Below are 26,878 nucleotides of genomic sequence, written 5' to 3'. Positions count from 1 at the left end.
ATTTACTTATTGATGGTCCGAATTAGGTAAATGGTCACCCCGTGTCGAGAAGGATAAGTTGTCGAACCCTTCAGACAAAGTATCAGCAAATAAATGTTAGCTGATACCCGGCCATCAGAAATATACAAGTGTTCGGTTATATCAAATAGACTTGCATCATAGGTGATAACTCTACCGGCAAATGTATGTGGCCAAGTCAACTGAGCAGTTCATGCTTAGTTACCGACTTGCGGTTACGAAATGATTTGATGACTGAAGCGATAGGTAGGAGCTGAAGAATGGAAAGCGTGCTAACGTCTGAGACTAGAACGAAAACCTATAGTTAGTTTGGGATATCAGTAAAATTGTTTGTCCTAGCAAATACCATAAAATGGTTAAAGTTTTGATCTACTGTTAGCTGTGTTTAATGATTTTAATTGTATTTAGGTTGTGTTTCTTGTATTGTCTATGCAAAATAGTTTTATATATGTCCGTGTTTATACACTCAATATATTGTACCAATGAATGTATGTTTAATGATTTGAACTATGATTATGTCGTGATATGTTTCTTGTTATTATAATCATAAGATAATAGATGTTAATATTCATTTTTGTCCTTGTTATATACATTTACAGGTGCACTGTATGAAATGGGTGTCCTACGACACCTCATCCCTCCTATAGGTTTATGTAGTGATCCCTCACTAGCGTGAAGTATCAGAGTTATTTTAGCTCAACGTAGGTTTTTCCAGACTGCTTGAGAATTGAGAGACGTGGTCTTATAAGGTGTATACACACATCCGCATTACACTAGGTAACCGTATTGGTATGTTAGATGTCTGTGTAGGTGTAGGCTACCGTTGGCGGTGTGTAGTGACCATGACGAATGGGTTTTGTGTGTAGGGCTAGTGTACAGATATGTCAATCTTTAGCTGACATAATGGTGTTGGTGTCTATGGAGTCACTGGGGTGGTGCGCGTAGGGTGAGTGGTGCGGCAGAGTGCGCGCAAGGTGTGAGCTGGGAGCGCAGATATGCCTTAACCATCCCTACTTATAGGTTCATACCAATATTTGCCAAAATATTCATTGTTTATATTTTTATTTCAATAGAGTAGTTCCGTCTTATTTAGTCATTTCGAACAGTTCTTTGAACAGCAAATTCAGTCTTGACAACAATGAAATGTATGACGTTACACAAGAGATTGATGACGTTGCAATAACAAATGCTGTTATAGTCTCATAACAACATCTGCCTTTTAAATGCATTGCAATGGAAGGATGCAGAGCAAATGTAAATATAGTACTGTACAACTTTGATTGGCTTCAAATAATATTTAACTATTAGCTGTGGATTACAGGCACATGTCACATGCTAAGTTTGCATCACAGCATATATATATGGAGTACAATATATTTCTAGTCTGTCTTTAGATCCCTTTTTTTCTATAAAGCATATATAAACTGTAATGCCCAATTATTAAATAATATTTTCCATTATACATACATATACCTGACATGTCCCGCGGTTGAAGGATTTGAAATTGTGTACTATAAAGATTTAAATTTCAAATAATTCATATCAATATGGATTGAGTGTCTGTGCTATATATTTAAAAAGGACTGTTTCAAAAAGTTGATTCTCAAGCAAAATTTGTTCTATATCAATAGAATTTTTGTTGTTTAGCTGAAAGGCATTTCCTTGATATTATTATTACATAGAAAAAAAAATGTCAAATACTTCTCCACAAGTTTTTGAGTCTTGAGCCAAAATTTTAAGTGTCAGTAGACTGAACATTTCTCTTGGAATCTGTTTCAAATCTGTGGAGAAAAGTCCAAAGCTAACATTTTGAAAAGGAACTGACAAACAAAACAGTTTTCTTTGAAATACCATCATTTTAATTCCTTTATCATGTAGTGACTCAATTGAATAAAGATGATGAGATTGAATTAATCTAAAACAAATTACCTTGCTATAGCAATATGTTTACATGCAAATTAGCATATTCCCTGATAAAAAAAATGTCTGTAAAATATATTTTATTGTTATGGGTTTTTTTCTTTGACCTAAATTTAACCTGCAGAAGTCAAATTAGTTCAAATGTAAAAATAAACAGTTAATGTTCTGTATTAAAGTTAAATGTTCTCCGTGAATGTTAGATTTGGCAATATATTAGGTAGATTCCAGTATTCTTTATCGCCAGGAATAAATTCACATAGAACATTCTTTTAAAATGGAAGCAATCTAAACATATACTCGTCTCTGTTAAGGAAAGGGGAGGTAAATAATTTGATTGTTTAAGGGGAACACTGAACAGTTGTACATGTCGTGTATCTGTTACCTCAACAAAAACATGAGCACAGACTTAGTTTAGTGAAGGAATGAGCCGCTTGACTACATATTTTAAGACAAGAATATATTTTAACAGGTGCCTTGTTGATCAGAACTGAAACACAAAACCAATAGGTAATATTTGTGTGTCTACAGAAATATAACAAATTGTTTATATATGATGAAAATCAGCTCCTTACCTGTATAACAATGGACGACAACATTACCACAAACACTCGAAGCTGGTGTCCATCCATGGTGTTTAGGGTATGTGTGTTGAATTCCTTTCTGTGTCTAAATATAGCCAATCAATCACGTACCCAGGATTGCTTCGTTTTCTTGTACATTATACGAGTCAAAGGACAAGATATCTACGGGATGTAAACAAAACTACAGGGAAAACTTCTGTCAGTAAGTATATTATGATGGTACGTGATATTTCTGTATTTTATGTGTTTGATATTTCGTTCCGCTATTCAAGGGTAAGCAATGTTCACACACAATCATTAGCCATTGTACATGTAAGTTGTGTGTCATTTTGAAGAAGACGAAAACCAGACATAGAGTCATCGTGACCACCAAGGTAAGTGTCAATATCTAATAATCCTACTATTCTTTGTATACTTTGATATATGTAAACTTATACTGTGCATGCACTGTATATGTAGGCTAGATACGTATGGGCGTTACTCATGCATAACATGTTTACGCGTATGTAGTTCACCCGCTGAGGTGTGTGTACGTGTTATAGTATACGATAACAAATGTAAGGTTCATGACCCCCTTTTGGAAGTTAAAATTTCAAAGTGTCACAAAGTCATTTATATATATATAACATACACATATGATATATGCTGCTAAGTAAACAGAATTCTTACTACATTGTAAGTGTAGTATGACTATCGAGAAATCCACAAAATGTATGAAGTTTTCAATCTGTGAAAGATACAGATAAAATGAAAATATAATATCTATTAAAGTTGATGCTAGACAGAATTAATGTTAATTTAACAAATAATATATTTTTATAGTAAATTCAAAATTCAATTTGGCATTTGCCGAACATGGAAGCCATTTTCAGAGGTTGGGACTACTTTTGTCTAAAAGGTGTGGCGACCCAATAACGCAAACTACAATTATAGTAAAATTTATATCAATGTCAATTTTTACATAAAGATAGTGATTTTAGCCAATTTCATTGCATTTTCATTACCATGCAGGTTACCCACCATGAACTTGCCCTATGAATCCAAACATTTACTCCTTGCAGTAGGATAAGACACTACCACTTAACCATTCGGTGGTGCCTCCATGGTCTGTAATCTACTGATGGTGTATTCTGCAGTCAAAAAACTGTCTACTTCTGCAAAATATTTATTAATACTTACATTGTCAATCAACATCACGGTCATGTAATGTATATATCGAAAGATCTAAACTTTATTTTCTTTTAATTGTATACCTGTTTATCCTGATAATTGCATACTTTTGTTAGAAAATCCTGAACTATGCCTTTATCTTGATTAAGGAGCTATGCAATCTTCTTTTCCTCCTGATTGCATAGCTGATTTGTCCAAAAAAATTATACAGACATATTTTATTTTATATAACAGAAAAATATATTTTACAGGAACAGATGTGTTCTTTGCTGGAATACTGAAAGTAATCACGAATGATTTGTTAAGATTTGTCCAACAAAAGTGTTAATCTTATTTTCAGACTTGGTAAACTCGATAACACATTACCAACACATTGCTTTTTAACAACACTGCACTTCCTTTGAATGAATCCTTATTGCACATCGTACAGCACTCACCATGCGAAAACGCACATATTTACTCAACGTATTGCGTCCTTCGTATATGGACTGTTCTGTTACTAGTTGGGTTGGCAAACCGGTAAAATATTGGTAACCGGTTACTCGAACAATCCGCCGATCGAGTAACCAGCTATTCGGTCAATTTGGTAATCAAAAGATAAACAGCAACTAACACAATATATGTGTAGGAAATGTTGTTTCTAAAACGTTTTTACACCACAAACATACATGTATATATTATTAGCATGATAGCTAACTCGTGTATTTCAACGCAGGAAATAGTTGCATGTTTCCTCAGTAAGTATATTTCATGGACAACAAATGTCGGAATGCAGTAAGACGGGATTCAATGACAGTTATCTATACTCGAAATAATATGAGGTAATATTGCTCTTTAGAACATAATTTGCGTGACAAATGTTCTAATACATGCATGCTCATTCAAGTGTGTACACTTCAGATTATATTTACATCTTGCATGTAAAAGCGCGTTCTTTCTCTTAAAGTTTATATTTCACATCTTTGTATCATAGATTTTGTTTATGGTGTTGGCGACATCTCTTTGTCAGAATTTACAATAGAGTACATAATTAGCACTAAAATGTAATCCCTGAACACTTTTTTTATTACAAAACTATCCGATTTTGGTCGTATCTATAGATATTTTGTAGGGCTAAGCCAGGGAAACATTCGGCATCCAAAAGGGGTTAGTACATGTCCGACTATTCGGTTATTGATTTTCTTCCGACCGAATAACCGGTTAACTGGCTAATCGTTGACAACCCTACATGGTTTGCGCATTCGACTTTTATATAATTTTTTTACCACATATACACTTCCTCCTGATACAGATGAGTCACCATCACCGATAAACTTCGTGTAACGTACAAACGTACACCGCGGACTTTTCCTGCTTGATGTAACCCTTCTAAAATCACATCACCTTCCATTGCATGACTCGCTCCATCCCAATTTTTAAAGCAGTTGTGTTGTGATGTATGGCATCTGCTTGGCTACAGATGTATATTATCAATACTTATTGTGAATTCCAATATAGAGTACACGTTTTGTATAAGCTCCAATGTTAATTTAAAAAAAAACAGTGGATTATAGGAGTATTTGTGAGTTCTCTTACTCCAGCCGCAATCTGTTATGACGGTTGGCACTCCTTCATTGTAGCTGTCCATCTATATTGCATGGTTTCGTTACACTATGCCAGCATCCAGCAAACTCCTCCTCAAACACCTGCTTCCACCATGTACTGATTTCACTTTCAATTTTAGAAAATGTATCTCGTTTTATCCCAGGCAAGTCCATGGTTCCCAACGTCTTATTTAGATGAGCCGAACCTTTGCCAGTTGCCGTGCTTCCCCAAACAGCACGTACATTAATATCATAGTGGCGACTGTTGTCCGTGTTCAACTTTCTACTCGTCACCAGGGAAAAGGACAAACCACATCATTTACAATTGGCAGATATTACTGATGCCAGGCCGTACGCCAATATACCAGAAACAAGTCTAATGAGGGATTGTCCACCAGCAGCCAAATCCAACGCTTTTTCACACTGACATGCATGAATATTAAGATATTGGCGCTTGTCACTCGTGACAAATTTAAATCTCAACCCCTCTTTGCCGCTTCGCGTCATCCGATGATTGTCACTTTTAGTATCAGCATCATTCGACAATGTGTTCACTGCTCTTTTCCTGTTTTTTCACTTTAAAACTTTTCCTCGTGGTTTCATATTGATAAACTGGCTTATCCTTGCTTGGGTTCCACCACTTCCACCTTTCCTTTTATTCATGTGCCAGCCACCGCCTAGGCCAAAGTGATGGCAAACAGTCTCCTCCTTGTTCTTTGGAATTTCACTGAAAATCTTTGCACCTTAACCAAACCTTCAGCCATGTGCTTCCGTACAATTCGAACAGATCTTCAAGTCAAAATACATTTTTTAGACAACAATGAAACATAACCAGAGGGGTAATAATAGCAATAAAATAAAATGAAATATCCTAGCTGAAAGTAGTAAAAACAAGAAAAAGTGTTTTAAATATTTGTTTATCTTTTCTTTAGCCGGATGTTTGGATTTGTTAACCGTTCATCGTATGTCGATTTCACATCAAAAGAGCATTGCAGTGCAAATATAAAACTTACGCTGGATGGTCACAACACGACATTAACATTTATTTTCTAACTTGTAATTATAACTTTGGCGGAGAATTATTACAAAACGACATGAATATATATGCAATTAATTTTAATTAATAATATTTTACCTAATAACTTTTATTTCAACTTTGTAATATAAATATTTTAACAAGCTCGTTAATATCTTCGTACGCATTGCCGTGAAGTACTTATCGACTGTAGACCTCCTAATTTCAAGATTACGAAGAAATTCCAGGATGTTTTGGACTGTGAATTGCAGCGTGTATATTTATGAATCTCTCCCTAAACAATTTACAGCATGTTCATAGTGATTGTTACATCTGTGATGGCATTGTAAGCATAAGTATGAATTTACAATCATCAACAGGTGAAAACAATATGGCGGCGCCCGTGAGATCACGAGTCACTGCGGATAAAATGCTTTTTACTTGAAGTCCCAGTAAAAATAAGTCAGTTTCTGGGTAGGAGTCCCTTCTGTGGTGTCTGTATTTAACATTGATGTAATTGTATATTTTGAAATAGATACGGTTGTTAATTTAGATTTTTTTTGTCATGTGTTTCCTCGACCCCAAATATTGACTTTTATATTCCAATGTTAGTCAACTCATTGAAAATGTTCATTTTTGACCCATTTTATTTCTTTGCCATATAGATTTTCCAAATGTAGTATTCCAACTGTGCCATTCTTAACACAGATTTTACCTAGTGAAAGATCTTCTGTGGCAATAAATTCACTAGGTAAAATATGTGTAAGAATAGCATGAGGGGTCTAGGTGTGCAAGCAGCTATTTTTATCTCGACCGGAAGTCCAAGATGGCCGCCAGAGCCTTATTTTCGGTTTTGGAGACTTTGGGCACTGATTTCGGTAAAAATTGGTACATAAGGATTCTTAGGAATGCCGAACACAATGGTAACAGTTTCGAACAGCTCAGTTGCCATGGTATCGAAATAAAGCCATCTGATTGGTCGAAATTAAGCTGTGGTCTGATTCTGGCATTAATTGGTACATAGGGGTTTTGAGGGATGCAGTTTGGGGAATTTTTGGAACGGCCATCAGTTACAATTATTACTAGCTATTATTATTATTCTTTTAATAACTTCCGCCGTGAACTTGTCCGGGCGTTTTCTCATAGAACACTGGACAGAGCTTAATGAAACTTTGTAAACATATATATGAGTATGGTAAGAGGTTTCCAAGGGGTTTTACATTCCGATCAGATCGTTGCTATAGCAACCACACGGAGGCTTCTACTTGGTCGAAATTTATATATTGTTTGATTTTTATGAAAATTGTTATATATATAGGTGTATTAGGAGACAGCGATCTCACCCGCATAGGTTTCGTTGCCAAAGCAACCACACAGCAACCACATGGAGGCTTCTGATTGGTCGCACTTTAAATATTGTTCGATTTTGATGAAAATTAGTATATAGGGGTATTAGAAGTTTGCGAATTCAATCACATAGGTTTCGTTACCGAAGCAACCACACAGAGTCTTCCGATTGATCGCAATTTAGAAATTGTTCGATTTCACTCAAATTTAGTATATACATTGTACGTGTACTATGTCATTGCGATCCTTTACTGATGCATCTTATTATTCCTGTTCCGCCGTAAATATTTCCGACATATTTCTCAAAAACTATTGAACAGATATTAACGGAATTTTACACAAGTGTTCATCATGGTAAGGGGCGTGCAAAAGACCTTTCATTTTCCGATCGGTCAACCAAGATTGCCGCCACGGCCTCTGATTTGTCGAAATAAAATATTAGTAGATTTTGCTCATGTTTTGAATGTAGGTGTATTTTTGCACTGCGATTATAACTGCGGGGGTTTGGGGGATTTCTGTAATGGTCCACATTACAATTAGTACTTGTTATAAATAGTTTTTTTATAGCATCATGGTATTTTTTCTGTGTATACCAAATATCATTTTATTGTTTGAGCATTTTAGATGAAATGTGTTAGTTTTAGAAGTTGTACGCACAAGTAAATCATTATTATTTTTCGTGTACATCGGCACTTTACACATGTCTGGTGCTAGCTTGGAGTTATGGTCTAAGGTGAACTGGGGGTATGACCACCAACTAGACATTGTTTCACATTGATATTACACTCGCCAGACTGCCTACAACGCTGGTGGGCCAGCAAGCACGTAGGGGTCGAAGTGACACAGCTTATGTCATAACTCGTCATCAGTAGATGATATTGGGTAGAAATAAGGGACCTGTAATGTTCAGTTTCCCATGGTATTGACGTCATTGAGACTCCAATTGTTTTTAACTTGGACCAGACGGGAACAGACATTCATTGCAGTACATCAGGGAGATACATATATTGTAGTGCATCGACAGTGCTTAAAACTGCCTACCGATGCTCATTTATGCTTCAACTGCCTGTACATTTTGGAATTTATAGATGTGCATGCAATATGTATAATAATGTATTCACGAGAAATATGAAGTAAAGAGACATGTAGTTAAAAATTGAGAAAATCGATACAGAACACTAATTAAACTTGACATTTGTACTGCACCACATTGTCATTTCATCCATTAAGAAACAATTAGTATGGCAAGGATCCTATAAAACCGATAATATCGTTATATATGTTCAACTTCGGTGACGCATTGAGTTTATAATACTGTCAGGAAGATTGGTATTTTTCAAACAAACCAACACTCACTTGAATCACACTATATCAAAATGGTGATCAATACAAATTTTGTACTTTCTCTCGATAAACTTTGGTACTATTGTTCTAATGTGAATTGGTATGAACTTGACAACATTGCCGACTTTCTTATAATGTCATGCGCTTTTGTTTTCCAGAGCAATGTCTGGTGACGAAATCGTTCCATTATTACCCGAAGTAAACATTGAACCTGCAAACAATGTTTGTCAACAAAGAACAATAAGGCCTCAGAGAAGTTTACCGCCCGGGAAAACGTACCATATCTTCATATCTTACTCGTCGCACGATGAGTCCTATGTACTGCGTCTGAAAAACGTTTTGGAAGGATTGGGTTTCAAGTGAGTATTTACAATGTACATGTACATGAATTTTAAGTAAACGTAATCTGATCCTGCAGGTATGGCGTAAGAATTGTACCTGCTGTCCCAATTGCATGATCGTAAGAGGCGACTAAATTTGGGACCTTATCTCTTCTCTCCTTTCTAAATAACTTTCTTCTTCCTAATGTCTCCCTTGACAATGCCTCACTTTTGGCCATTTGTTGAGCGTTCGCCCCTGTGAGGAAGGCTTTGAGTTCTGTCCCCTGGCCGAGACATACCAAAGTCTTTTAAAATGGTAGTTTCTACTCCTGCTTAACGCTCAGCAAATTAGGAGTGGAACGACTGGTTCACCCGTTGTCAGTATAATGTGACCGGGTGGGGCGTCTGCTTGGTGTCTTCGGCAGTATATTTCAGTGAGGTAGCACTATAAAGTCGGCATCAGTTCCGCGCTATCACAAGGAGACAAACACGAACATATCGCAGCCTCCCAAAATACACACACATACACTACACGCATGCATCTTGCACACAGGGAAGGCCGTCCTTAAATAACCTTAGCTGTTAATAGGACGTTAAACAAAATCAAACAAACAAAGTACACGTAATCAAATGTAAATATGATTTAATCCTGCTATATTAATGATTACGCAAAATTAAATAAGCTGCGAATATGTTACCGTGAATTAAAATATCCTTAAGTATACACAACCACCCGTTTGCTGTCGAAACATGGAGACCCTGCAAGGGCCAATTACAAAAATCAATCAATTTCGTTTATTTATTGGTACAAACTCGAACGTTAGAATTCAACGTTATTATCTCGCAATTTCGAGTAATTAAGTCGAAATTTCAAGTTATAAACAAGAGAATTATTTGTCTTTACTGGCCCTACTCCCTTCCGTATGCCATATATTTAAAAATAAATCACATCCCGATGAACTGGTTATATTGTAGGGTTAACACAGCTCATCTGTTTTGTACACTGTAACGTGCTTTTGTAACTTACGGGTGTACATATACGGATCTACCGCCATCGAGTTTTGGGGTTGTGTTAGATTTTAATTCAGCATATCTATTGATAAATTGTTATAGTCAAATGGATTGAATAACAGGCTCAGGCTAAATAAATTCTTTCATGATTGGCCAAAACATTGCTCCAACATATTATCACAGTATTTATTCATTGAGATTAAATTAACTTTGAAATGAAAAATAATATACAACAGTAACGTTGTGATAAAGCAAGGGAGGTAACTCCAATATAGAAACATATGGGGATGCTATCATACTACAACACTTTTACTCTCTTTTCTTCCATGTATATATGGCACTCAACAGAGCATAAAAGGAGGACTTGACCAAATGTCTACGAGCATACTATGTATATATGCATGCAAAACAAGTTGGATTTTACAAAAATAATAGTATTTTATGTATATAGAGAAAGACTAACAACCAAACCTGACTACCTTCTCATCTATTGTAAGGCATCTTTCTTTAAACGAAATAGAAGTAAATAAAAGAAACATTTTCCCTTTTTTTATTTATCAGGGCTTTCTATATCGTATATAAATTGAAACGTTAAGTTTTTCGGATAAAAACCTGAACATGACCTAATATCAGTATCTTCTTGTATTCGAATCGAGATCAGGGTAACATTGCAAAAAAAGTGGGATGCATGTCTAGATAAAAGATAACAGTGCGCCTTACGTTTAAAAACAAATTGCCAAAAGTACCCCCCCCCCCCCCCCCTTCCCTCTCAATTCGACCCCTATTTCCTGAGATTTGGTTAAGATACTTATAAAAACTATTCCGTATTCATGCACAAAATAGAGAGAATCGTTGACATAATTAAGCCGATATATAACAGTGACCTACTATGTGCTATTTGTTTTTGGCCATTTTTATTATTTGTTGACTTACTGTTATACAATACGTCACATTTTTGAAGAAACCTTGAAAAATAAAACATTTAAATTTGTCAAAAAGATGCCATTTGTGATGTTGGTCTTCCAATTGAACCCCGTTCTCTAAGCTGACCTCAATTTCATGTCATATATTGACGTCATAATTCCAAGGTATGTTTATACAAAAAAGTTAAACTTATCGGTGATAGCCACCGGAAGGCTCAAATTAGCACCCTCCTTTATATACAATATACTGCCCATTCACTGATATTAACAAGGCCATTTGTGAGAGCTAGGGCTGCCTGTGCTGCTGGATTTCTGTCAGTATTTAAATACAAAGAATTGTAATCTGCAAAAAGCTTAATGTTAGTAGAAAGACTAACAGTAAAACAATGTATCATTAATGGAAAGAAGAAACATAACTGGGTCAGGAATAGACCCCTGGGGTACCCAAGCAATTATAACTCTAAACCGGGAATAATACCATTCAGTGCTAATTCTTTGCTATCTATCTGCTAAATAACTGTCAACCGCTTTACAGAAATCACACAATATAAATCTATTTTTCCCCCTGGTCAATATTGCTAAATATTTCATTATATATAATAAGCAAGAGTCCTCCAAAAAAATAAAGTTATTGCAAAGTACCCTATCAAGTGTGAGGTAAAACTACTGTAAGTTGTAAGCCCATTACCATGGTCCATATTGATAAATATTTCATCATATATAAACAATCCTCAAATAACTGTTGAATCACCAGATATAAAGCCGGACTTGTGCTTGGTTATACGTAATAGATTCCTCAATAAAACAAAAGTTTTTAATGATTTTGCTAAAACATAAAGTTATTGTAATGTACTGTATCAAGTAGTAGATGCAATTATAATACGTTACCTCATCAAGTGTGAAGTATGGGCTACATTTATTTTTATTTTATCAAGTGTGAGGTATATTCTACATTCGTAATTTTATCAAGTGTAAGATATAATCTTCGTTCTTTATATTATCAAGTGTGAGGTATATTCTACATTCGTTATCTTATCAAGTGTGAGGTATAATCTTCACTCTTCATCTTATCAAGTATGAGGTATAATCATCATTCTTCATCCTATCAAGTGTGAGGTATAATCTTCATTCTTTATCTTATCAAGTGTGAGATATAATCTACATTCGTTATCTTATCAAGTGTGAGGTACAATCTACATTCGTTATCTTATCAAGTGTGGGGTATAATCTTCATCCTTTATCTTATCAAGTGTAAGGTATAATCTACATTTGTTATCTTATCAAATGGGAGGTATAATCTTCATTTTTCATCCTATCAAGTGTGAGGTATAATCTACATTTGTTATCTTAGCATGTGTGAATTTTAATCTTAAAACGTATTTTAGCTATTGTGATATTTGATATTAATGCATTATCTTATGAAGTGTAAGATATAATCCAAAATTATACCTTATAAAGTAGAAGAAAATCAAGTATTTGTGTCGACTTTTTGTACATGGTATGCGTTAATAGTAATCAAAGGTATACTATGAATAATTTGTATTTTTCAGATGTATGTTGGCCGAACATGACTTTTCCTATGGGGTTTCCGTTATGCGGAACATCGAGACAACCATTCAGACATGTCACAAACTGCTCCTCGTGGTATCGCAGCATTTTTTACAGAGTGCCATGTGTGATAAGGAGGTGGATATGGCACACAAGTACGCCGCTGATATCGGCCGAAATGATTTCATGATAGTTCTACGATTGGATGAGTCTAAAATGCCTCTAAAGCTGGATTATATGACCTATATAAACGGTGCGGAACTGGAGGTCAAGGACGTTGGACGTAAAGTGGAAAAGGCATTTGATGGTTTTGGTAATAAACAACCATTTCATTAATCTCGTTTCAGCTAATGAAACTTACATTAAATGTAACCATCAATCTTGTCACACCTAATCCCGGTAATAAATAGCCAGCATTTAATATTGTAAAAGCTGAACTTGGTAATGCATAACCATATTTTAATCTTATGACAGCTAATTTAGGTAACATATAACCATCATTTAACCTTGTAACAGCTTATCTCGGTATCATAAAAACCATCATTGAATCATATCAGCTATTTCTGTAATATTGAACAATTATTTAACCTCGTTACAGCTAATCTCGGTAACATAAAACCATCATTCAATCTGATAACAGCTAATCTCGGTGATATAAAATCATCATTTAATCTGATACCAGCTGATTTTGGTAATACCTTTCCATATGTCAATCTAGTAATAGCTATATAAAACAAATATTTAATCTCGTTACAGCTTATCTCTGTTATATAAAACAAATATTTAATCTCTTAACAGCTAATCTCGGTTAAATAAAACCCTCATTTAAACTCTTAACAGCTAATCTCGGTTATATAAAACCCTCATGCAATCTCGTAACAGCTAATCTCGGTAAAATAAAACAATCATTTAATCAGTTACAGCTAATCTCGGTAAAATAAAACAATCATTTAATCAGTTTCAGCCAATCTCGGTAAAATAAAACAATCATCTAATCTGGTAACAGTTTATCTCCGAAATGAGTAACCATCATTAATTTGGTAACAGTTAATCTTGGTAATATGTAAACATCATTAATTTGAAACAGCTAACCTAAGGAATAAGTTACAATCACTAATCTGGAAACAGCTTGTCTAAGTAATATATAACCATCATTAATATGGTAACAGCTAATAAAAATGATATGTAACCATCGTTTAACTGGTAACCGTTCATCTCGGTAATATGTAACCCTCCTCCTTTAATCTGGTAACAGCTATTCTCGGTAATACGACAACATCGTTAATTTGGTGACAGCTAATCTCGGTAATATGTGACCATCATTAATCTTGTAACAGCTCATCTCGGAAATATGTACCCATGCAACGTTTACCTGGTAAAAGCTCATTTCGGTAATATGTAATCATCATTTAACCTGTTAACAGCTATTCTCGATAATATGACAACAGCCTTTATTTGGTAACAGCTAATCTCGGTATTATGTATCCATCATTAATCTGGTCACAGCTCATCTCGATAATATGACAACATCATTAATATTAATCTGGTAATAGTTAATCTTGGTAATATGTAACAATCATTTATCTGGTAACAGTTCATCTGGTAATATAAAAACATCATTAATCTGGTAACAGTTTATCTGGTAATATATAAAAACATCATTAATCTGGTAACAGTTCATCTGGTTATATAAAAACATCATTAATCTGGTAACAGTTCATCTGGTAATATAAAAACATCATTTATCTGGTAACAGTTCATCTGGTGATATAAAAACATCATTAATCTGGTAACAGTTCATCTGGTAATATATAAAAACATCATTAATCTGGTAACAGTTCATCTGGTTATATAAAAACATCAATAATCTGGTAACAGGTCATCTGGTAATATAAAAACATCATTAATCTGGTAACAGTTCATCTGGTAATATAAAAACATCATTAATCTGGTTATAGCTAGTCTCGATACCATGTAACTATCATGAATCTGGTAACAGTTCATGTTGGTAATATGTAACCATCATTTAATCTGGTTATAGCTAATCTCGGTAATACGTAACCATCATGAATCTGGTAATAGTTAGTCTCGGTAATATGTAACCCTCATTCGTCTGGTAACAGCCTGTTTAAGTAATATGTAACCATCGTTAATCTGTTAACAGCTATTCTCGGTAATATGACAACAGCATTTATTTGGTAACAGCTAATCTCGGTATTATGTAGCCATCAATAATTTGGTAACAGCTAATCTAAGTAATATGTAACCCTCATTCATCCGGCAACAGCTCATCTAAGTAATATATAAACCCTCATTCATCTGGTAACAGCTAATCTAAGTAATATGTAACCATCATTTATCTGGTAACAGCTCATCTCGATAAAAGAAAAACATCATCTAATCTGTTAACAGCTATTCTCGGTAATATGACAACATCATTAATCTGATAACCGGTTATCTCGGTAATATGTATCCATCATTTATCTGGTAACAGTTAATCTCGGTAATATGTAACCACCAATTTAGCTACATAAATAATATAATAAATATAATTATTTATTGATTATTAAATTATCCAAACTTCTTGGATGGAAGAACGGACGGAAAGACGGACGGACGGAGTGCAAACCTCCCCCCCCCCCCCCAGTGGGGGACTAATAACCATCATGTAAAGGATGTTACTGCTCCTCTTCCATGGAGTAGACAAGTAGGTTGAGAATTTTGAAAAGGAATTTGTTTTCTTCACTGCTTATCGGCGTGCTTTTTATTTTAATTTTAGCTGATGTTCCACTCCCACCGAATATAAATGGCCAAGAGATCATACGGTGCCAACCGACAGAAACATCACATAGACTTTGGTGCAGCTCAAGCTATGAATTTGGTGACTTATCTCAATATGAAAGGAATATGTTGTTAGCATGGTCAGTGGAGGTATGGTCAAACAATTCTTATATAATTTCAAGAATAATTTATACACGTAACAGTTCTGAAAATATAAATTGTTTTTCATCATTTCTTATCAATAAATATAACTAAAACGTAGTTGAATTAATATATTTTCTCCAATATATAGTTTCATACTTGGGTACTTAGAGACCTCTTTCTTACGTATTTCTAGCAGTTTTTGTGTCCTGTTACAGGAGTCCCAAACATGTTACCGAGAGATTGTGGAGGACGCCAATGACCACTTCCTTCTTAAACGATACGCTGTTTTTGCTTTTGATCGCAAATCCTTATGTTTTTGGGTGCTTTTGGCTTTGGGCATTGTCACATTGTCCGCTTCATTGTATTTTTTGATAACGAAACTGAACGGAACAGACACCTTCCTCAACGACCTGCTTATAATTTTCATTTGTTCGATTAGTTTCACCACAGGTCTCTATACAGGATGTACGGTGTACCTTTTCCATCAGGTATGTATATCTGACATTATATATGTAATGCTCGTTTAAAAAAAATCTAAAACTTTGAGGTAAGGTCAATAGATGTTTTCTTCACATTCCTCCTTCTCATTAATTATCCAGACTTCTGTCAGGTAATTTTGCTTGCGTTGCTAATTATTTTTCCGTTGTTGTGTTGATGTTATATATAAACTGAATCTATGATATGGTCTTTGATATAGAAAAACACAATTGGTCTGTTGCCTTTAACCTAACATTGTAATACTTTATAAATAAATAAATGTACACTTCCTGCCAACTTCAAATACACAACGTAATACAAGAGTTTTTTTTTACTATGCATATGTGCTTCCCTTTTCCTTAAAAATGTGTTCATCCTTATTTAAGGTCTGGAATATGGAAATCGTAAACAGACCCTGAAGTTATAATGCAGGGGCAAAATACATGTAAAATATGTAATATTTGCTTTTCGATTGCTTTAATGTTCTATACTGTCTTTGATTTAGTTTGCCTTGAAACCAACCTATGACCATCCCTGTCGATGCTTACAATTGTTTTTTCCTGTCCTTTAATTAGATTTGGTCGTTATTAAAATAACTGTGCCAAATACTTTTGTTTTCCATTTCAGATGATGAGAAGACTCTATTCCATTGTGCGGAAGAATACAGATTGCAAATCACAAAATTACATCGTTATTCCCAGACAGCACAGGAACGCCCTTTTCGTATCTTTTACTTGTTATGCAAAGAACTAGATCACGTGATACGTCAGATATAATACGTCACAACACAATACAACTCCAGCACACACACAGGCATACAAACATGGGGAGATACTAGCCAGAGGGCATAAGACTGGCAGTTCCTGCGAATTCCTCAAACATGGTATTGATTCACTAATTATAAATTTTAAATAGAGTGGCTAATTCTAGCTAGATAGGGCGCTATATCAAATATTATATATTATTATTGTCATTATTATTTTTATTAATATATGAATAGAACATATTTTTTTAACTGATCAGTTTGTGTATAACGAAAGGTAAATAAATGTGGAAAAGATGGGCCTTAAATAAAAGTAAAACTCAGTTTTGTAAAGAAAGTTAATCAGTCTCTGCCTATCTAATCCGTATCAAGATATCACGATGAGTTGACTTAACCTCCAATGTAAATGATAAAATATTTTGTAAATCCCCATACAAAGTAAGTATTTGTAGCTGTACCAGGAATTTATCAATAGTCTGACATATATGCCTTGACAAATTAAGATTTCCTTCATTTATTACGACATGAAACGATGCTGGGTAAGTACTGTTTATTATTATTTCGAATAGCTAACGATTCCTTATTTTCAAGCAGATAATAGGTATGATAATATGACTTGTTTCTGGTAGAGTAGGTAGCGAAGGCGGATGCATAGGCTGTGTAAATCATTCATATGTCACTAAAATTTCGTAAGAGTACAGCTGCGACTTTTGGAGAAAAAAATATGCAGTGTTCATGTTCAATGAAACTTCTTTTAGGAAAATATCAGACATACACTTGAGCAAGTCTACAGTACCTGATGACTATTGCAGGATTCCCAGAGTTCTAAATGACGTCAGGGAAACAATTGATTAATATAGGCAGCCAATGGGTAGTGTTGTAGAGGAAGGTATTCCTTACTTCGCGGAAATCTTATAGTCGTTGAAAGGGGCTATTTAGTCAAATGGCAAACCTGAAAATCGTGTCGATACTGTAAACCTGTATGTCATACGAAAATGTACGTAGTTGATAATGACGTGACCTGAAGCCAATGTCCAGTGTGGTCAGTTTCATCTTTTGGGAAAGCAGATAAGAAAAATAGCTACGACCGAAAGAGCGCAATATCAGCCTTTCAGCGAGCAGTAAACATTACAGCACTACGCTGTCGACAGACAACACAGTGTCAGTTACTATACATAACGCATTCTTGAATGTACACAATACATCACAAGCAAAAGTTTTATAACATATATGTCTTATCAGATATTTCTGTTCACATTTGGATTTAAATAAAAACGAACATGTTTAATTTGAACATGCACGCAGTGAGAGGGTACCGCTAGGAGAATATCAAAACGCAGAAAGTACGATATCAAAGGGTTTAAACGTAATATAGACTACCCATTTATAACGATGTTTGAGATGTTAAATGCCAAAGAGGCTAGCTGAATAAAGCGAGTTTACCTTCACTCCTCGGCTGGAAAGAGGAAAGCCAATTTTGTTAGCTAGACAGTCACTGACAGCTGCTGCTTAAACGTACCGTTGGACAGTTAATGATTTTTATATTGCTGATTAAAAACACCAAGAAAACATTGCTTCTTGTAACTTTCTTAACATGAATTGTTCATAAGGAGTATCAAACAATATGATCATGAAGTATTTTGTGACAAGATTATAAAATATATTTCTTCACTAAATTGTCCCTTATAACTATCACTAATTTACATCGCGATGATAAATGAAAGCTGACATTTTGTCTATATCGGTTCGGTTTACCATGCTGAAGAATGTCTGATGGTGTCCACCGCAAAATAAATGTAGATTATCCATACTTTCAAGATTAAGATTGTGTAGTAATTTACGTCGTATTACCAACATGTATAAGGTTTACTCAAGATAAGAGACACGAACAAACATGGATTGAGAGAAACGATGAGTGCTGTCTGAATGTTTGTTTCTTAGCGGAAAGAGTGTGTTATTTTCCGAAACGTTGTTACATCGTTGTGTTTCCATTAAAGTAAGGTATACGTTAGTATTTTCTCTACGGCTTTGAAAATGATTTTGTACATATAAATTCAGGAAAACGAAGCGAGGTAACAGGAAAAAAAGTAACTCGCTTTGCTTTTGTACACGTTCATCATTTCACGACTGTGTAATCAGGAGTTTACCTCGCTGCGCTTGATACACTTACAATTCCCTCCCTTACATACTTACAATTAATGGAATTATATTGTCGCATCACTAATAATATGTCTTCATTTAAAACTGAAATCCGTCTCTGATTTAGAATTATCTGAAACAAAGAGCACGAGAAAATTGGCCGGATGATTCCGAAGAGGACATTGCTGTGAGTATATTGTGTAACATTTCACATGCGTCCGTCACCAATTTACTTAGCACTGTAATAGGAAATAAAACACGTTCAAGACGAATTTAACTCATTCATCCGTATATATATTTAAACTGGACTTTGATTTTGGTAATGTTCACATGTTACTTTAGGGATGAATGGCATAAACATTTGATAAAAGGAGCAAAATGTCCAATATGTCTTCGTTAAAAGTGTTCAATTTAATGATTTTTTGAGATGATGTTTATCACAATTATTTCCCTATAATATTATCCTAGTACAAGATAATATTGTGTTGCCTTGGCAGCACTTTCAAACGTTTTCATGAACTCTTCTGAAAATTCCTAAAAAAAAACAATTAAGACTAAATAAACATGTTGCATGCTATGCTATTCCTATAGGTAAATATAGAAAGGCACGATAATATTTATTTTTATTTTCGGCTTTTATTTTAAAGAATAAATGCAATGAGGAATTGGTCACGACAATCCTTGGCTCGTTTAAGGGATCAGACTGGAATCCAATACCACAGGCAGCGTCCATCCGGCACAATACTTACCAGAATAGGTGTTGCCTGTGTATGGTCGCAAAGTCGTCATGGACATATAGAAAGTCAGCATTAAATGTCACACTAGATCAAGTAAGTTGTAAACTAACTTAAGGATCGCGGTTCCACTACGTAAACTGTAACTTAGATATCTATTGGATACCATTTTTTATTCGGCATGACTATAGCTTTGATCAATCATTTCTGTAAAGAAACTATATCTTGCAGGACTTTTATGGGAAACAGTTAAGATAAAAACAGGAGTGTTCTTATTGTAAAAGGTTCGACGGGACTAGACCATCATTCGAACCCTGAACTTCAGATTGGTATACTTTCACTGAAACTGATTGAGCTATCTGGTCGACGGAGGAATATTAGCCCAACTGAAACGTATTGTTATCGTATATAGGAAAACACGGCAGTGCAGTGTTATATATAAGTACTATGTAGACCGCATAGGTCATTTATACTAACTTGAGAGTCAGACCAGATCAGTTGTTTACTTACTGCAAATGCCGACCAGTTCAGTTGTGACGTGAAGATGTTGATCCTGACGTAAAACCTTTGCGTTTCCTTTTCATTTGAGTGAAAATACAAACAATTTACAAAAATAAAACAAGACAATCAGTCGTTAGTGTATTGTGTAAGTATTATCAGATTTATTAAAATATCCCAATTGAATAATATTTCTTTGTTTACGATTTGTAGGGTATAGAGAACAATCAAGATGAAGAAACTTGTGTCATGAAAATTGCAGAAAGCGAAACAGAACATGAAACTTTTGTCAAAAATACATTTGAAATTGATCATGAACATTTTGAATCGACAGAGGAAAACGACGAAACCAGCGTTAAGAAAATAGTATGCAATAGACAAGAGAGTAATTCTTCTGACTCACATGTTGCCGGAGCAGTGAGTGGTTCACCTCGAACTGAAGCTGGAAGTGGTTTTCTTTTGACAGGAGCAGAGTTCGGTAAATCATCTCTGAGAGGAGCAAAAGGCGATACATCTCTGAGAGGAGCAGAATGCGGTACATCTCTGAGAGGAGCAGAAGGCGATACGTCTCTGAGAAGAGCAGAAGGCGGTACATCTCTGAGAAGAGCAGAAGGCGATACATCTCTGAGAAGAGCAGAATGCGGTACATCTCTGAGAGGAGCAGAAGGCGATACATCTCTGAGAAGAGCAGAAGGCGGTACATCTCTGAGAAGAGCAGAAGGCGATACGTCTCTGAGAAGTGCAGAAGGCGGTACATCTCTGAGAAGCGCAGAAGGCGATACGTCTCTGAGAAGTGCAGAAGGCGGTACATCTCTGAGAAGCGCAGAAGGCGATACGTCTCTGAGAAGTGCAGAAGGCGGTACATCTCTGAGAAGAGCAAAAGGCGATACATCTCTGAGAGGAGCAGAAGGCGGTACATCTCTGAGAAGCGCAGAAGGCGATACGTCTCTGAGAAGTGCAGAAGGCGGTACATCTCTGAGAAGAGCATAAGGCGATACGTCTCTGAGAAGAGCAGAAGGCGATACGTCTCTGAGAAGAGCAGAATGCGGTACATCTCTGAGAGGAGCAGAAGGCGATACATCTCTGAGAAGAGCAGAAGGCGGTACATCTCTGAGAAGATTAGAAGGCGATACATCTCTGAGAGGAGCAGAATGCGGTACATCTCTGAGAGGAGCAGAAGGCGATACGTCTCTGAGAGGAGCAGTAGGTGGTACATCTCTGAGAAGAGCAGAAGGCGATACATCTCTGAGAGGAGCAGAATGCGGTAAATCTCTGAGAGGAGCAGAAGGCGATACGTCTCTGAGAGGAGCAGAAGGCGGTACATCTCTGAGAGGAGCAGAAGGCGGTACATCTCTGAGAGGAGCAGTAGGTGGTACATCTCTGACCGAAGCTGTAGGTGGATCATCGTTAGATTCGAACATTGACCGATGGTACGGAAACATGTGTGAAACTCGCGTGCGGGGGGAAGCTACATCTAAACAACAACCACAAGTGTCACACGAGCTGATTACTTGGAGGGGAAATCCAGTGAATTTGACTGATTCTGAAATATCTACCTCATTAAATGATCGTGAGGAGGCTGTTCCTCCACAGTCAGGGGACGAAGAACTGCAATGGTATCGTGGAGAACATGTTATCGACGAGGCGATACATGCAAAAGTACCAAGATAATAACAAACAAAAGACTTACAATGAAACATACCAGATATTTGTAAAAATAATACGATATTGCAGTTGATTCGTCCTCTATCTGGTGTCAAACAAGTACGTGTTAGATCATAAACGTGACAAAGGTACCGGCCCATTACGAAACATTATGTTATTACGATAGTACTAGCATATAAAAAGTACATGTATATATCATAGGTTTTATTCTTTTCAGTGTGAAACAATGACTCCTGATATTTTTCTAGTTTGCTGATCGCCAGCTTCTTTATTCGACAGTGTGTGGGGATTTGGGGATTTTTTCTACCCATATACAAGCTTCAATTTTACAAACAATAAAAAAGGTCCTGAACTATCTTTGTATTATAATTGTATTTACACTGGACATATCCTGAAATATCTTTGTATTATCATTGTATTTACATTGGACATATCCTGAACTATCTTTGTATTATCATTGTATTTATATTTGACATATCCTGACTTATGATGAATCTAACAGGGCTAAGCTCACAAATCAAGCTACATCACTTCAAACGAGAACCTGTATTGGACAGTGTAATGGTAAAATCATACAAGCTTTGCATGGTCTTTTTAATTCAGTCAGCCTTTGTGGCTTTGTACTTAGTTCTGGTATATTCAATGAAAATAAATGTCATCATTCTGGACATTTGAAGCATTTTTCACAGTTTTCTCTATAATGGTCCATACAGGGTTACCGCAGGAGTACATGTACAGGTACAGTTTATTATCATTTCATTATTTGTAATAATTAAGACTACACTATACTGAATGTTTGTACATTGTAATGACAATTTACTGTATAAACGAATAAAACAAAACAAAACAAAACAAAATTCTGTTAAGGAGCGGCGTTACACCATAATGTAAATGGACGTATAAAAGTGAGGATTTTTTTTATGTTAATACGTACTTTAATTTTATATTATTTTATATTGTACTTGAACCGCGAAAATGCACGGCCAGACGGGGTTTGGAACGCGGGACACTCCGACCTCCAAACAGTTATTCATTATTTATGTATATTTACATTCTTGATGTTTGCTATGTACATGAACCTACCAACTGAAAACAACTGCCATTAAACTATGAATACACTATGAATACAACGATTTTTGTGCAACCAGTCAGCTGATTTCACACACAATGACAAATCATATAACTACGCATAGTACCGTTTCTGAGAAGAGTTATCTCCCCTTCTCCGAGATAACGTAGTTGCGAGATATAATAAACCATAAATGATCCACCATTGTAATATTATTATTGTTGTTATTTATTTTTCTATTAATTTGAAAAATTAAAAACAAAAATACTTCCATAATATTGTCATATTTGATACTGACTTCCGACTCTCAATCGTTTCCTCGTGGTCTCGAACTCTCTAACACCCAAACGTCCGGCTGGGTATTCCCAGTGACATCAACTTGCACATTAAATCAAAAGAACTTTGTAATGACACCGGGCACTTCATCCATCAACTTATCATTTACATCTGCATGTTTTTTGGCAAGCAGCATAGTCAACGGCTGTACATTTAACTTCAAATGAGCTCTATGCCTAATGCTGACTGGTGTCTTGGATAGTTACTATGGTGACCGATAATTTGAAATAGTACCGCAGACATAAACTTTTTTAAATACATGTATATGATATGCGGTTTTTAATGCAAAAAAAACCATCAAATAAGATAAATTTTCAAATATGAAAGGAATATAAAATGTTGGTTATTATTAGATGTTTCGTATCAGTCAGCTGATCGGCATTAGTCGAACGTTTGAAGCTTGTGTGTAAGCTGGAGTTCTGGCTGTTCTTTTTTATGGTTTTCTGTCCGATACTAATATTAAAAATTAAAAATTAAAAATACATGAATTAATGGATTTTTTTCATGTACATTGCGGCAATGAATAGCAGTAGCTGATCTAAATATCTCCTGCGAATTCATATATACATATAAATGCTTTTATTTTGATTATTTCAAATGTTTCCAATTGATCTAAAGTACAGTATCAACTTCGTTTAACAGAAGAAACTGTTGCGACATTATTACTAGAAAAACTTGACACTTTCTGCCGAACAGCCATCTTAAGTTTATATATGTCCTAATGATCCATTCTTCATGATTTTAGTATGAGCAGTAACTTCTTCATTAATTTCTTTTTGGATATAACTAAAACAGAGTTGGGACAGGACTCGTCCCCTCACGTGTAGCTCAGTTGGCTAGAGCGATACTAAACAATTTGAAGTGCTGTGTTCGAAATCCTGTGTAGCTCCGCGGAATTTTTACACTCAAAACACTGTTGTTGTTGATAATAATTGGTGATTTTTTTTTTATCTCCCTTAAACTGCTGGCCGCAGCAACACTATCGATGCGGTCTCTTTACACTCTTACTCTTCAACAGAACGCACGTGAGTAACTTACTTCGATCGTCTTACTAGTTTCGGGAGTTGAAAGTTGTCATCAAACCCGATGTAGAGACCGTGTGGGACTTCACACACACCTTTTCTCTACAATATCGCCCCTGCCCCGCCTCATTTATGTGGGATTAGATTTGTTCTTGCCTTGTTTCCTTTCTTTGTTACATACTTGTAAGCGGGACAGGGACCTGGCTGTTTGGTAAACCAACCCCAAGAAGAAATTTGGAACATCTACGATTGAGCATGTGTTTCAGGGACTAGATAATCCGTTTTTGGGCCGCGGCGTTTTCTTCAAGTGTCCATTGAGTTTAAAAAAATAAAATTAACAAGAGGCCTGTATCGCTAGCCTGTTTCTTTTCTTACATGAAACTGACATATAGGTAACTTCAGCCCAAATTTGGTAACTAGAACACAAGACATTTTAACATCTCTTAAGCTTCTTAAGATACTGTTGTTTGAAATTTGAAATTTCAATTTTAAAGCGTTCAACCCACATTGACCTTTTACTCCGGCTAGCACTTAAAGTTGACATTTGACCTCGTTACTGTTATAAAGAAAAAGATTCACAGCTGTTCTACATAACATACCAAAGTATCATGACTCTAGACCAAATGCTTCTTAGGATATCGGTTTTTGAAGTTTTTTACATATTTGACCACTGTGACCTTGAAAGTAGGCCAAGGTCATTTTTTTGAGGAAACTTTATAGCACTCAAAACTAGGTACCTACTGGAAAAATATCATGACCCTAGGCCTTATGGAACTTGAGAAGAAGATTGTTAAAGCTTTTAACCCATGCTGACATTTGACCCCTGACTAGCACTTTAAATTGACTTTTGACCTCAGTACTATAATTAAGGAAAATATTTGCACTGCTGGTCTACATAACACACCTAAGTATCATGGCTCTAGTCCAAATGGTTCTTTGGATATTATTGTTTGAAGTTTTTAACATATTTGACCCCGGGGAACTTGAAATTAGGTCAAGATCATTTTAATGAGGAAAGTTTATAGCACTCCATCCCAGGTAGCTACTGGCCAAATAGCAAGAGAGTTAAAAACGAAAAGAAATCACATTATAGCGCTAGCTGTAGTAAGCTGTATTCTAAACACAGTGTGTTGAGTTTTATTTGATAAATAATTTATGTTCGTTTGAATTGGTGAATTAAGACATAAGATTATGTATCTCTTTGTATTCCAAAACCAGTGCAAAGGTAGATAATTGTTTCTGAACAATTCTTCATAGCGAAATAGATGCATATTTGTTAATGATCAATAAAAATCATTCCTAGATACGTATGAATTAAATGCGTTATGTATTTTCTTTTTTATTAACTAATTTTATATATAAATGATTCTTTTACTTGTTCGTTCTGTTTAGTTCAGGTCAAAACTGGAAGAAATGATTTAATATTCATAATAATCTCCCTTGCTGTTTCTTATCACTACCACAGTTTTATTTTTTCGGACTTTGCGTCAGTTGTTTTTGACCTAAATTTACATGGCAGTGTCGTCAATGAAGCAGAAGACGCTTACCCTTCCTATTTCTCCTACTTTTTATCGATTTTGAATTCTCATTATGGTTTTGTTAACAAATTTGATTTTTTTAACTGTTAGGGAACAATTTGTCATGATATTAAGAGCGCTTGTTGGAGATGAGTTATTACGTCTAGCCCATGACATGCACTGCGTCCCAGAATGAATGGTAACAAAAGACTGTAAAGCATAAATGACATAACCTACACAAACACAAAATATTGTCGATAATACATATATCCCTGTGTTCCAGTTCGACGCAAAACTCTGGAAGCAATACCTGGTAGCCTAATAGAACACTTTCAGTTTTGACACCAGTTTGTATTCCAAAAAACACACATTCCGGTATAAGCTTGCCACAAAAAGTACCCATAACATAGACATAATGTTTGCCTGTCCTTTGTACAGTAATAGAAGTTCTGATTTATATTCACTGACATCTACGTTCCGGTAATTACAACACAAAAGCAGTCTTTTGCAGCAGCCTCGTTTGATGACGTGGCTTTTTGATTCCGTCTACACTCCCTATGTCACTTCCTGCACTGACTGGATTAGATGTCACGTCCAACATTTCTGTCCTGAAGACTAGCCCTATACAGGAGACACTGACAGAATCTTCACCTTTTCCATAAGCATTTTGGTTGTCATTTCAAATGAAACACCAATTAATATTACGTATACAGTAATTCCAAAAACAAAAAACATTTGGTGTTTCCGGTAACTGTAACCCTACCAACCCTGATTTTTTGTGCCTACCCTAAACTGTTTAAGGCAGTTTTCAAAAAAGCACTGTTAAAGTCAAGATCACTCGCATATTTAAGCCATATAAAATGATTTGTTAAAATAAATGTTTACCTACCTACCCTAAACTTTCCAAGCATGTTACAGGAAACATATATCTTTTGTGTCTGGCCTAATACGAT

General features: G+C 35.4%; 1 protein-coding gene across 1 annotated transcript; it reads left to right on the top strand.

The window, feature by feature from the left end:
* Window positions 1–952: 952 nt before the first annotated feature.
* Window positions 953–21,313, top strand: LOC110441698. The gene is made up of 11 exons (XM_021484918.1): window positions 953–964; window positions 2,615–2,721; window positions 9,137–9,337; window positions 12,783–13,093; window positions 15,560–15,711; window positions 15,921–16,193; window positions 16,810–16,905; window positions 17,449–17,484; window positions 19,212–19,271; window positions 19,732–19,914; window positions 20,530–21,313. The coding sequence occupies exons 3-11, from the start codon at window positions 9,141–9,143 to the stop codon at window positions 21,304–21,306; spliced, it is 2,085 nt and encodes a 694-aa protein (XP_021340593.1). The 5' UTR covers window positions 953–964; window positions 2,615–2,721; window positions 9,137–9,140; the 3' UTR covers window positions 21,307–21,313.
* The last annotated feature ends 5,565 nt before the right edge of the window (window positions 21,314–26,878 follow it).

Source organism: Mizuhopecten yessoensis, unplaced genomic scaffold, assembly GCF_002113885.1.
Source record: "Mizuhopecten yessoensis strain PY_sf001 unplaced genomic scaffold, ASM211388v2 scaffold716099, whole genome shotgun sequence".
In the NCBI taxonomy this organism is placed as follows: Eukaryota; Metazoa; Mollusca; class Bivalvia; order Pectinida; family Pectinidae; genus Mizuhopecten; species Mizuhopecten yessoensis.
Note: the sequence above shows the minus strand (reverse complement) of the source record. Positions and strands in the feature narration are given on the sequence as shown.

What these genes read in the sequence shown, in the direction of transcription:
- LOC110441698 (XM_021484918.1), top strand. Translation starts at nt 9,141, where the DNA reads ATGTCTGGTGACGAAATCGTTCCATTATTACCCGAAGTAAACATTGAA. An exon ending in CGGTGTACCTTTTCCATCAG is followed by an intron (nt 16,194 to 16,809) that starts GTATGTATATCT and finishes TTTCCATTTCAG; the next exon opens with ATGATGAGAAGACTCTATTC. An exon ending in ACGACATGAAACGATGCTGG is followed by an intron (nt 17,485 to 19,211) that starts GTAAGTACTGTT and finishes TCTCTGATTTAG; the next exon opens with AATTATCTGAAACAAAGAGC.